Source organism: Equus caballus, chromosome 7, assembly GCF_041296265.1.
Source record: "Equus caballus isolate H_3958 breed thoroughbred chromosome 7, TB-T2T, whole genome shotgun sequence".
NCBI classification, from domain to species: Eukaryota; Metazoa; Chordata; class Mammalia; order Perissodactyla; family Equidae; genus Equus; species Equus caballus.
The window spans coordinates 470,685-482,312 of NC_091690.1; the positions used below are offsets into that span (position 1 = coordinate 470,685).

General features: G+C 67.3%; 1 protein-coding gene and 1 long non-coding RNA gene across 3 annotated transcripts; one reads left to right on the forward strand and one right to left on the reverse strand.

Annotated features, from left to right (window-relative positions):
• The first annotated feature begins 468 nt into the window (after window positions 1-468).
• WDR18 (WD repeat domain 18) lies at window positions 469-7,814 on the forward strand. 2 transcript variants are annotated; one of them, XM_023644302.2, is made up of 10 exons: window positions 469-1,555; window positions 2,448-2,558; window positions 3,949-4,082; window positions 4,345-4,486; window positions 5,013-5,156; window positions 5,335-5,399; window positions 5,492-5,616; window positions 5,851-6,017; window positions 6,722-6,790; window positions 7,395-7,814. In XM_023644302.2, exons 1-10 carry the CDS (start codon window positions 1,163-1,165, stop codon window positions 7,524-7,526), a joined length of 1,482 nt encoding a protein of 493 aa, XP_023500070.2. In that variant the 5' UTR covers window positions 469-1,162; the 3' UTR covers window positions 7,527-7,814. The 2 variants fall into 2 exon arrangements, with proteins under 2 accessions (XP_023500070.2, XP_070128399.1); XM_070272298.1 differs by lacking the exon at window positions 5,492-5,616 and having other exon boundaries at window positions 1,163-1,555.
• LOC138924926 (uncharacterized) lies at window positions 1,551-3,328 on the reverse strand. The gene is made up of 3 exons (XR_011440298.1): window positions 2,885-3,328; window positions 2,489-2,549; window positions 1,551-2,108 (listed from the first exon to the last, which is right to left on the reverse strand). It is a non-coding gene; the product is annotated as an uncharacterized lncRNA (long non-coding RNA).
• Window positions 7,815-11,628: the final 3,814 nt, after the last annotated feature.

Genomic DNA, 11,628 nt, shown 5'->3' on the forward strand with positions numbered 1-11,628 from the left:
CCGGGGGCATCAGCCGGTTCTGGGGGTGGAAGTCACGAACAGGTGGTTCTAGTTCCCACCCTTCTTTGGACTAGGTGGTCCCTGCCTCGCTTTCCCCATTTGGCAGCTGCTGGGGCTCAACTTTTTGGACACCTGGCTTGCCTCAACTTTCAAAAGTCCTTCAGTTTCCTATGTCCCCCTCCCCCGGGGATAAAATAAAATCCAGGCTCCCCACTGCCCACAAGGCTCTGGATGGCCCAGCTGCCCTGCCCGCCATGGTCTGGCCTCAGGGCCTTTGCACGGGCCTCCGCCCACCCTTCTCTTTAGGTTGTTAGTTCTGTGCTCAAGCGACACCTCCTCTGGGAAGCCCCTCCCCTGGACCCCCGAACCAGGCTGGTCCCCGGGACACCCCCCCCCTCCGCAGAACTGCTTCACGCCTTGGTCCCCTCCCGCTCGGTGGCTCACGCCTGCCACCTGGCGGCCGGGGCTGCGCCTGCGGGTCCCCCGCTCTGGGCGCCCGTCCCCTCGCCCTGGATCGCGCTGCGGGGTCGCCGGCTCCGGTGACGCCCCCGGTGGCTGGGGGCGGGGGCTCCAGTGCCCCCCGATGTGGCTCGCGGGGACCCCGCCCGGGACAGCCGATCTGCCGAGCGGGACAGCTCCGCTTTTAATCGATTTCTGCGTTTTCAGAGGTTGGCAACACGTTCGGCACGTTAAAATACACGGTGTAGACGCGGCCCGGGGCCGGCAGCCGTGGCCGAGGCTACGCGCTCCTCGAGCTCGCGGCTCGTTAGACCCGCACGGAGCTGCTGAAATACAAACGGGGACTTTGCGGCCCCCGAAGAAAAGGGGTCCGAGGAGGCAGATGGCGCATCCATGAGCACGCATTTAATGACAACGTGTTGCGCGGCAGCTAGACAAGCTGTCACGTTAGGTACGTAGTCTGCGTTTTACGTGCAACGCCTCATTTAGGCCTGCGAGGTCGGTAGGTTATTATTTGCACATTTAAAAAAAGGATCCGAAAGGTTGAGTCACTTGGCTAAAAAGCGCCCAGCGGAAACGGCCCCGCCAGACGTCCAGGCTCTGAGGCTATAACTGCCCGCAGGGCACCCCGGGACTTGGTTTCTCCGTCTGTTTCGGGGGCGATCTCCTTCCAAGATCTCCAACCGATCGGAGCTGCCCCCCGATGATGCCCAGAGCGGGAAAAAAGCTCCGCTCACAGCGCAGCCCCCTCCCCGAGGCCAGTGCGCACGCGCGAGTCGGGCCGACGCCGGGGGCGGGGCGGCGTGGGCGCCGCTCTGGCCGGCGCGGCGCGGTCGCGCGCGTCTCGCTGGTGATGACGCACATCCGGGGCGGTGGAGGCAGCAAGATGGCGGCGCCCATGGAGGTGGCCGTGTGTACGGATTCGGCGGCACAGCTGTGGAGCTGCGTCGTGTGGGAGCTGCACTCGGGCGCCAACCTGCTCACCTACCGCGGCGGCCAGGCCGGACCGCGCGGCCTGGCGCTGCTCAACGGCGAGTACCTGCTGGCGGCGCAGCTGGGCAAGAACTACATCAACGCCTGGGAGCTGCAGCGGAAGGTGGGCGGCGCGGCCGGGGGCCTGTGCGCGAGGAGCCCGCGACCGGGGTCGGGGAAGGGTCGGTGGGTCGGCCGCACGCGCCCTGCTTCGGGGCTGGGGGGGGAGGGGGGGAAGAGTCTCGGGCCGGGGGCTCTGCGCATGCGCGGGTCTGGGGGCTTGGGAGGGAGGCGCGCGCTCGGGGCGGTGGGGTCGGTTAGGGCGCTCGGCGCACGCGCGGGGCTGAGCGTGGGGGGCGGGTCTCACGGGGGCGCCGGCCTGCGCACGCGCACACGGAGGGCTTGGGGGGAGGAGGGGGTGGCCGTGGGGCGCTGCGCACGAGCGGGCGCGAAGTTTGACTACGGGGAGAAAGCATTGTGGGGGTTCCGTGGGTCTGGGCGGGTGAAGGTCCGGGCCCGGGAGACTCATACGTGTATTGCCCCCCAAAAGAAACATTGCTTTTCGCCATGAGGGCTCACGGTTTCTCCTCTTGCAGAAACCCCAAAAGGCAGCCCCTGGAGCTGCTGGCCCCCCGTTCCTCCAGCCGACGTCTCTTGGGGCGGGCGGGCTGTTTCCCCTGAGGATTAGGGGAGGCAGGATTGGGGCACAAGCCGACTAGCCACTGGGCTCTCTGGCCCCGGCGCCCTCCTGGGCCCTCAGTGCCTTCCCCGCCCCCACGGGGGTCTCTCTGGCCCCCCACCCAGACCAAGCACCATTCTGCTTTTATCCGAGGATGCGCTGGCCTCGCCCTGCACCCTGCAAAGCCTCGGCTGGAGCAAACGTTTCCTTGCTCAAACACCCCTGTGCCCACTCCTCTTTCTGGTTCTCTCGGGCGCCCCGTCCCCCTCTCCCCGCCGCCCCCTAGCCTAGCTCCCACATTCTGCACGGAGCACAGAGCCTGCTTCTGTTCCTCCAGGACCAGCTCCAGCAGAAGATCATGTGCCCCGGGCCTGTCACCTGTCTGACCACGTCGCCCAATGGCCTCTACGTCCTGGCGGGCATCGCAGAGAGCATATACCTGTGGGAGGTCAGAGGAGAGCCTAAGGGGGGGGTGGCCTTGGGGTGCTGGGTTAGACCACCCACTGAGTCATCACGGACAGGCGGTGAGTTTGGGGGGGACCCGCCGCACCTCCCGCACAGTCTCAGTGCGAGATTTGTGCCAGAAGACGGAGGGGTAGCCGCATTCTGCTTCCCTGAGCTCCTGCGCGCCTCCCCTAGAGGTTTGCCAGCCCGAGGGCGTTCAGACCTCGGTGTGTGATTCTGAGACCGGGAAGCAGTCGCTTAGGTGCAGGGAGGGAAACTGAGGCAAGGAGGGGCTCCTCGAAGGTGACCCATCACGGTAGAAATCCTCACCCTGGTCGTTGTCAGCCTGGTGCAGGGCCGTGGGCAGAAATGAGTGGCCTGTCCCGTGATCGGGGGCATCTTAGGGCCTTGCCCCTCCTTGAGGGGGGACAGTCTGTGGTACCTCTTGGCCAGTGGGGGCTGTCCTCCCCAAACCCCTGCAGAATTCCCGACCAGCAGGAGCCGTGACCACGAGGGGGCGTCCCACACGGCCAGCCAGATGCAGGAGCCCAGGCTGAGGGTTCCAGCAGGCCGGCCTGACTCATGCTCCGCCTCTGCTGACCCCGTTTCCCTCTGCGGGGGTGAGGAGGGGCCGGGGGGGGGGGCCGGAAAGCCTTAGAGCTGGGACTGGGGGCGCAAGGGACATGTGTATCCAAATGTCCCCTTCACGAGGACACCAGCCGTTGGATTTGAGGCCGCCTTCCTTCAGTGTGATCTCGTCTCAAGTGACCGTGCCTGCAAAGACCCTGTATTCAGCTAAGGTCAGGGGTTCCGGGGTTAGGACGTGAACGTGTGTATTTGGGGGACACAGTTCAACCCACAAGAGCATCAGTGTCACCCCCCCCAACACCACAGTCCCTCCCACAAAGCAGGCCACTGGGAGGACGGCCGCTTCCCGCTGACAGAATCATCCTGGGGGGCCGGCCGTGGATCCTGATCTGGCTGGCCCTGAGGGACCCACAGGCTGCAACTCACCCCACAGAAAGCTGGTCCCGCCCTGGGGGCTACCAGGACACCACCCCTGAGCCTGTGCAGGGCGGGGGTCCGCGCGTGGGCTGTGGCCCAGGGCTCAGTGGTCAGGGTGACTGTGAACGAGGGGGTGGGAGCAGGAGCGAGACCCGACCCCCTTCCCGGCTGGCCGTCATCCACGTGGGGACCCGGCAGCAACAGGCGCCCAGGACGGCCGGGGGTGGTGCAGCCCACCAGCCTCCCTGCTCATCTCAGACCCCACACTCGGCCATGTACCGCCAGCCCAGGCCCCGGGCATCGACGGGGCGGCCTCCCCCGGGACCTGGCGGCAGGGGGGCCGGAGCTGCGCCCGTTTCCAGCCCTGACCCGAGCGCCCTCCCCCGCAGGTCTCCACGGGGAACCTGCTGGTCATCCTCAGCCGCCACTACCAGGACATCTCATGCCTGCAGTTCACGGGGGACAGCAGCCACTTCCTGTCGGGGGGCAAGGACTGCCTGGTGCTGGTGTGGAGCCTCTGCAGGTAGCGCTCCGGCCCCCACGGCGGGCTCTGCGTCCAGCTGCGGAGCGTGTGGTCTGTGTCCCCCGGCTGGCGAGGCCACAGTGGAGGGGGCAGGGAGCCACTCTCTGGAGAGGCCGTGCCAGGGCCCCTGGCGGGAGGGGCTGCACTCTGGGCAGGCTGGTGTGAGGTGGGTGAGGGCAGTGGGTTTGTTCAGGGCCGAGGGGCACCGAGGGCGGGGGCATCGGGACGGGGCCTCCCCCCTGAGGTCCGCTCCTCCCCGCAGCGTGCTGCAGGTGGACCCGTCCAGGACGCCAGCCCCCCGGCACGTCTGGTCCCGCCACACCCTCCCTATCACAGACCTGCACTGTGGCCTCGGGGGGCCCCTGGCCCGGGTGGCCACCGCCTCGCTGGACCAGACGGTGAAGGTAGGGCCCCTCCCGCCGTGGATCTGGCAGCTGGCAGGATCTTGGCCGGCGTGAGCCGGTGCGTCGCCTCCTCCCCCAGGCTGGCGGCTCCAGACAGCCCTTAATCCCCCTGGTGCTTCCAGCTTCAAGGACGTCTGGAGGTGGACGGTCCAGGCCTCTGTTGGCTCGGAAATTCCCACTTGGCCGCCCGTGCCCGGTGGCTGCCTGCCCAGACCTCAGGGGATCTGAGGGCGTCTCGGCCCTCAAGTCTTTGTCATGGTCAGGGGGTTGGGGGGACTTTCAGGGCTGACCGGCCGGTGGCCTGGGGGCTGACGGCGGCTAACGCTGGCAGTGGTAAGGGGTCCTGGCCGTGAGAACCAGGGCCCACCTTGGGGAAGGCCGAGTTCCTCGGCCCCCAGACCCCTGTGGGTGACGGCTCCGTCTGAGGTTCGGGGCTGCAGCGTCTTCCGGTCAGGGCTGCCCTGCTTAGACCAGCACGGGCCCCCGGTGCCCGCGGAGCCCCGTCCCACATGCCCGCCGCCCCCAGCTGTGGGAGGTCTCGTCGGGCGAGCTGCTGCTGTCCGTGCTGTTCGACGTGGGCATCATGGCGGTGACCATGGACCTGGCCGAGCATCACATGTTCTGCGGCGGCAGCGACGGCTCCATCTTCCAGGTCGACCTCTGCACCTGGGTGAGTGGCGGGGGCAGCCGTCGGGGCGCCCGGGGTTGGGGACTGAGGGGCTGTGGGCCACCCGGGGTCCCCTCCTCCCTGCGGCCAGGGCCTTGTGCTCCCTCCCAGACTGTGGCCCCCACTCAGCCCCCCGTCACCCGTGAGTCCCTCTGCTCACTGGCCCTCTCCGCCTCCGCAGCCCGGGCAGAGAGAGAAGAGCTTCCAGCCGGAACAGGACAGCGGGAAGGTGTTCAGAGGGCACAGGTGCGGGGTCAGGGGGTGGGAGACACCCTGTTCTCTTGCTCTTGGGTCGGGGGTCATTTGTGCTGCCCTGTCTCGGGCCTGTCTGTCCCCAGGAACCAGGTGACCTGTCTGTCGGTGTCCACTGACGGCAGCGTGCTGCTCTCGGGCTCCCACGACGAGACCGTGCGCCTGTGGGACGTGCAGAGCAAGCAGTGTGTCAGGACGGTGACCCTCAAAGGTGGGGCCCGGCCTTCTCAGGGATGGGGTCCCCGGAGCTCCTCCGAGAGGCCTGAAACCGTGTGGCTCTTCCATAAACGCCCGTCATCTCTGGCCCGGTGTCTGGGAGGAAGGGCCCAGGGTCCCGCCCAGTGGAGGGGGCAGCAGTCAGGGCCCTTCCTAGACGCGGCGGGGGAGCGAAGAGGGCGGGAGCCCAGGCCCAGGCCTGGCCGAGCCTGACCAGCGGTGCCCACAGGCCCCGTGACCAACGCCTCTATCATGCTGGCGCCCATCAGCATGCTGAGCTCCGACTTCAGGCCCAGCCTGCCCCTGCCGCACTTCAACAAGCACCTGCTGGGCGCCGAGCACGGCGACGAGCCGCACCGCGGAGGCCTCACGCTGCGCCTGGGCCTCCACCAGCAGGTGCGTGCCCGCCCCCACCACAGACGCACGCAGCGCGTCCAGGTGTTCAGAGCGGCCTGACCAGAGGTGCTGCGTGTGTCCAGCGGGGCCTGGCCTTGTGCACTCAGCCCACGCTCTGTGCCCTTCTGTCCACTGTTTCCACGCGGTGGCCTCACACCAGCCCCGCGGGGGTGGCAGGCCCCTCCCGCAGATGGTTGATGGGTGGCTCTGCCAGGCTCCTGGCCCCCGGCTGCAGGCAGCATGCCAGACAGTGTCCAGGCTCCTGTCCGCTGGCCACGGGCAGTGTGCCCAGACAGTGTCCAGCAGGAGACGGACGGCCTCCCCGTGGCAGCACCATCGTCCATCTTGCTGAGCCAGGCAGGCCCTCTCCGCGGGCTGGAGGCACCAGCTGACCGGCTGGCCGTCTTCTGGAGCCTTCTTGACCCCGGTTTCTGTGCGTCCCTCACGGACGAGCTCGGCGAGATGGACAGTGCTGCTGCCACGGAGAGGTTGTCCATCTCCTGCTGGACACTGTCTGGGCACGGTGCCTGTGGCCTGGGCAGAGGCCGGGTGCCTGGCTGGCAGGCCCTTCTCCAAGCCTCAGTCTCCCCATCTGTCAGTGGCCTCAGGATGGCTCCCCAGGGGCACGGTGGCGGCCAGCACTGACGGGATGGGGAGAGGGCATCGGGAGGCGAGGTGCTGACACAGCCCCGTCCCTCTTGCAGGGCTCGGAGCCCAGCTACCTGCAGCGCGCGGAGCAGCTGCACGCGGTCATGTGCGGCACCATGGAGAAGGTGGGCGGGGCCGCGGGGTGGAGGGGCGGGGCCATGGGGAAGGTGGGCGGGGCCATGGAGAAGGTGGGGGGGCCATGGGGAGGTGGGCGGGGCCGCGGGAGAGGGGCGGGGCCCTGGGGAGGTGGGGAGAGGCCATGGGTAAAGTGGGCGGGGCTTCAGGGGCAGTACCATGGAGCCGGTGGGTGGGGTCGCGGGAAGGGGCGAGGCTACGGGGAAGAGGGGCGGGGCCTGGAGGGGCAGTACCGTGGAGATGGGCGGTCTGGGGCGGGGCCGTGGAGAGGGGGGCAGGGCGGGCCTGGGGGCGCAAGGTGGGCGGCACCATGGAGAAGATGGGCGGGGCGAGGCGAAGGAGGGAGGGGTGGGGCCAGGGAAAGTGGGCAGAGCCTGGGGAGGGGGTGCCATGGAGGAGGTGGGCCGGGGCCATGAGGGGGGCGGGCCGTGGAGGCGATGGCCAGGGTTGGGGCCGGGCCGGGCCGCGCCGGGAGCAGTTGACTCCGCCCGCTCCCTGCCCTGTGTCCCGGGCCGTGGGGCCGTCACCCTCGCTGCGGCCCCGCGTGTCCGTGGCCCGCGCGCCCTGAGCCCGGCCCTTCCCCGCCTCCGGCAGAACGTCCTGGGCGGCCAGGAGCAGCTGCGCGTGCGCGTGACGGAGCTGGAGGACGAGGTGCGCAACCTGCGCAAGATCAACCGCGACCTGTTCGACTTCTCCACGCGCATCATCACGCGGCCGGCCAAGTGAGCGCGGGGCGCGGACCCGGACCCCGGACCCCGACCCCGGCCGCCCCGGGCCCAACTCGCCCCTCTTCGTTCCCGTTTTGTCTGGACTTTCGCCCCGTGTGGGGCCGTGTCGTCTGAGTGTTCACCCAGCGGTGTCGTGTGTCACGTGGTGCCATTCTGTTTTTAGCAAAAACCCTAAGGTCCCTTCTCTCTGGGCCTCCGCGTGCCGCACCCCGGAGGCCTGGGCCCGCCCCAGCGGAACTCACTGGAGCGCACGCCGAGTCCGATTTTATAAACCTGTTTTTAAGAAGCTGTGGTTCTGTGACTTTCCAGACGCGTTTCCGCTGCCCCAGTGCCTTTGCACCACCGTCAGGGCCTCGGAGGGAGGGACCTTGGGGCAAGAGTGATGCAGTTACTGTGGTGTGGTCACGCCTTGCCTGTCCCTCTGGTGGTCACCCGAGGGTCCGCCCAGCCTGGGTCAGGGCAGCTGGCTTTGAGGTGGTGTCCGTTTCTGGGCAGGGTCCCCCAGGGGGACATGCGCCCAGACAGCTCGCCCAGAACATTATCACCTGTGTCAAGGGCCCAAGAGAGGCCATGCGACCCCACTGCCTTGGGGTCACTGCCAGCCAGTACCTGGAGCCCAGCCCAGACCCCTGACCCCAAGGCTGCCCGTGGAACCTTCCAGAAAGTTGCCCCGAACTGACAGCTGGGTCTCATGATCCAGAAAACCCACGTGACGTAGTCAGTGCCGTAACAACCAGCCTGGAGCCCACGGCGCCCTCAGCTCAGGCTTTTAGCCTGACTCACGTCCCCTCCCGGGGCCCTCGCCACCAGGGAGCCCGGGTGGCACCAGGCTCCCCCTGTGCACTCACCCCCGTGGCCCCGGGCCCAGCGTCTATGGCTGGTGAGGGGTCTTGCTGGCTGGCAGGGGTCCACATCATAGGAGCCCCTCCAGTGGCCCCTCTGGGCCGGAAGCAGGACGAGGTCATAGCAAGTCCGGGGCCCCTTGGCGGCCACTCAGTGCCCAGCAGGGTCTGGGAGCTCGACCCCCTCCCCAGGGCCCGGTCCGCCCTTGCCCTTGGTCTCCCGGGAGTCAGGGATCAGGCTCCCCAAAGGCCAAGGGCCCCTCACCTGCCGGCCCGACACCCACTGACCCCTGACCCCGGGGAGAGCCCCAGCCGCAGCCCCAGACCTGCTCCCCCTCGGCTGCCCGCACCCGCGTGTGGCTGACGGCCGGCCGGAAGGAGATCGGCCGCCTGTCCCGGACGCCTGGTGCGGCCGCCTGCATCTGGCTGAGGCCCAGGCGGCAGCTGGCAGGTGGCCACCCAGTGGCTGAGGTCCAGGCCTCTGTCTGGTGGCCGCCTCCCTCGCTCCAGATTCTTCCCCGGGGGGGCTGCTCCCAGTGCCCCTGAACCCCCAAGGGTTCCCAGGGCCACAGGCCCCCAGCGCCGCTCCGGACCCTCAGCTGCCCACTCGGCGGGGCCCGGAGTTCCTCCCTATGCGTCCACCCGACCTGACCCCGGGGCTGGGGGCCCAGGGGACCTGAGGGCCGTGTTCCCGTGGGGCTGCGGGCAGGGAGGGTGGGGTCCCCACACTGGGCAGTCACCGGTTCTGACTCAGGCCCGCAGATGCGGCGGCCAGTCTGCCGGGGAAGGCCGCGCATTGACATGCAAACCGCCTCCAGCCCGCGCCATCCCTGTGCCCGCGCAGTGCCACCCTGGAAGGTCGCCTGTCCACCCACTCGGGACAGCGGCCAGCTGGCCGTGCTGCGAAGGAGGACACAGCCGGGTGGGGGACCCGGAACCTGCTGACCTCTGCCCCATCCAGCCCGAAGTCAGCACGTGGCCTTGCGTGAGCCCCACTTGGCTCCCAGACTCGGTTTCCCCAACTACAAAGGGAACAAAGCGCCCCGCCCCCCGTCCCGGCCTGCAGGGAGCCTGTGCGGAGCTGGGGGGCGGCAGCTGACGCCATGACTGCGACTGTCATCCCGTCGGTGAGGATCGCACGCATTCCCCAGAGGAGCAGCCTGACCCCGAGTCCTGGGCGGTCCTCGCAGGCGAGATGCCGGCAGCACCGACGTTCACCGCAACCCCCGAGTCCTGCTGAGTTTGTGCCAAACAGCGAGACACCGCCTCTCAGCCGCGGGGACAGCCGTACCCAAAACAACGGAAAACGAGTGTCGGTGAGGAAGGCGTGCACGGCTGATGGGAACGCGACACGGGGCAGCCGCTGTGGGAACGGCCAGAGTTCCTCAAAAAATCAGTGTAGAATGACTGCGTGACCTAGCAAGTCCACCGCTGGGTGTAGACCTAACAGAGTGGGAAGCAGGGACTTGAAGAGACGTCTGCACCCCGTGTCCACAGCAGCCGGAAGGTGGACGCACCCTGAGTGTCCGTGGACGGATGATGGATCCACACAGTGTGTCCATCCACACCCTGGAATATTACACAGCCATGAAAAGGAAGGAGGTCCTGACGCCTGCTCCCACGTGGATGGACCTGGAGGACGTGATGCTCAGTGACATGAGCCAGACACAGAAGGACACACACTGTGTGGTCCACTCACAGGAGGTCCCCAGAGGAGCCACAGCCACAGAGACAGAAATTGAACGGGGGGCCAGGGGCTGGGGGAGGGGTGGGAGTCAGTGTTTCATGGGGACAGAGCTTCAGTTTGGGGAGATGGAAGGTTCTGGAGACAGATGGAGGGGACGGTGGCACAACCGTGTGAATGTGCTTCATGCCGCTGAGCTGTGCACTGAAAGTGGTGGGGACGGTGAATTTTATGTCCGTTTTACCACAATTAGACAAAAAACCACCACATGTTCCCTTGTTTAATCTGCACGGGAGTCAGGAGGCAGGAACGACGATCGCCCTTGTAAAGATGAGGAAACTGAGGCACAGAGCAGTCAGGGAGCCGCCCCAGGTCACACAGCAGGCAGCAGAGGTTCTGTGAACCCGGGTCCTTCATCGCTGCCCCTGATGGTGGGGAAACAAGGGCCAAGTGGGACTCGGGACAAGGCGGGGGCAGCGGCCGAAGCACAGACGCGGCGGCTTCGGAGGGCGCCCCTGTGTGAGTCGCGGGAGCAATGCAGGCGGCAGCTGCCTCCCCAGAACCAATGTTTGTTGACTGACTGACTGACCGACTGCTGTGTGCCGAGGGGCAGGTTGCCGGGAGGGAGTGTCACCTACCAGGATGGGTCCCTATTCTGACGCTGTCCGAGGGACCGTACCCCAGGGTGGGATGAGGCCCCAGGGGTTCCTGAGGACACTTTATAACCTGGTGCCTCACCCAGGACCAGCCAGGTGGGCGGTGGCCTCCGGTGAGGACCCTCCCCGTCCCGCGAGGCCTGGCCGGGTGGCTGGAGGAGCTGGCCTCCTTGTCCCCTGGAGCCCAGCCCCCCCATTACGCTTGTCCCTGCATTCGGTCCGTGCGCCTGGCTGGCACTTGGCGTCTTCATCTCTCTAATGGAGGTTTGTCACTGGCTCCAAGAGGAGACGCTTCCCGCGCGTGAAAACGCAGCCAAGTGTGGACTCACCGGGGCCGGAATGTTCCGTGCTGGACCCGCCGTCCTGCTGCCCCCGGGATGCCGGGGGACACTCAGCTTTCTCCCCTCCCCCCAACCCCCAGGGAGGATGGGACGAGAGGATCCGGGTAGGGCGCTGCCAGCATTTACTGAGCGCCTGCTTCCTGCCAGGGCCCCGAGGACCCCTGGCCATTTGACCTGGGGAGGCCCAGAGGACACAGGAGGCGGCTGGGGGTCGCTGGACGGCGGGAGCTACAGAAGGTTCTGGAGCGGTGGAGGCTGATGGAGCTGAGTGTCCTTGTCTGGGCAGTGACTCAAGCAACAAGCAACTAGTGAGTGCCCACTGTGTGCAAGCCCTGGACATGGTGCAGTCAACAAGCCATCACCCTCCCAGAGTTGAGTCGGGGATACGGCCAGAAAGCAATCAGTGAACAGAAAGGAAACACTGTGATGGAGTCAAAGCTGGGGGCGGGGTAGGGGGTGCGTTCTACATCTTCCTGGATGACAAGCAGGGAACGTTTTTCAGAGTAAGGGCATTTGGCACTGGGTCTTGCCGGGTGAAGAGGAGTTCTCTGGCCCACATTGCCTGCCCATGGCTGGA

What these genes read in the sequence shown, in the direction of transcription:
- WDR18 (XM_023644302.2), top strand. Translation starts at nt 1,163, where the DNA reads ATGATGCCCAGAGCGGGAAAAAAGCTCCGCTCACAGCGCAGCCCCCTC. An exon ending in CCTGGGAGCTGCAGCGGAAG is followed by an intron (nt 1,556 to 2,447) that starts GTGGGCGGCGCG and finishes CTGTTCCTCCAG; the next exon opens with GACCAGCTCCAGCAGAAGAT. An exon ending in GCCTGGGCCTCCACCAGCAG is followed by an intron (nt 6,018 to 6,721) that starts GTGCGTGCCCGC and finishes TCCCTCTTGCAG; the next exon opens with GGCTCGGAGCCCAGCTACCT.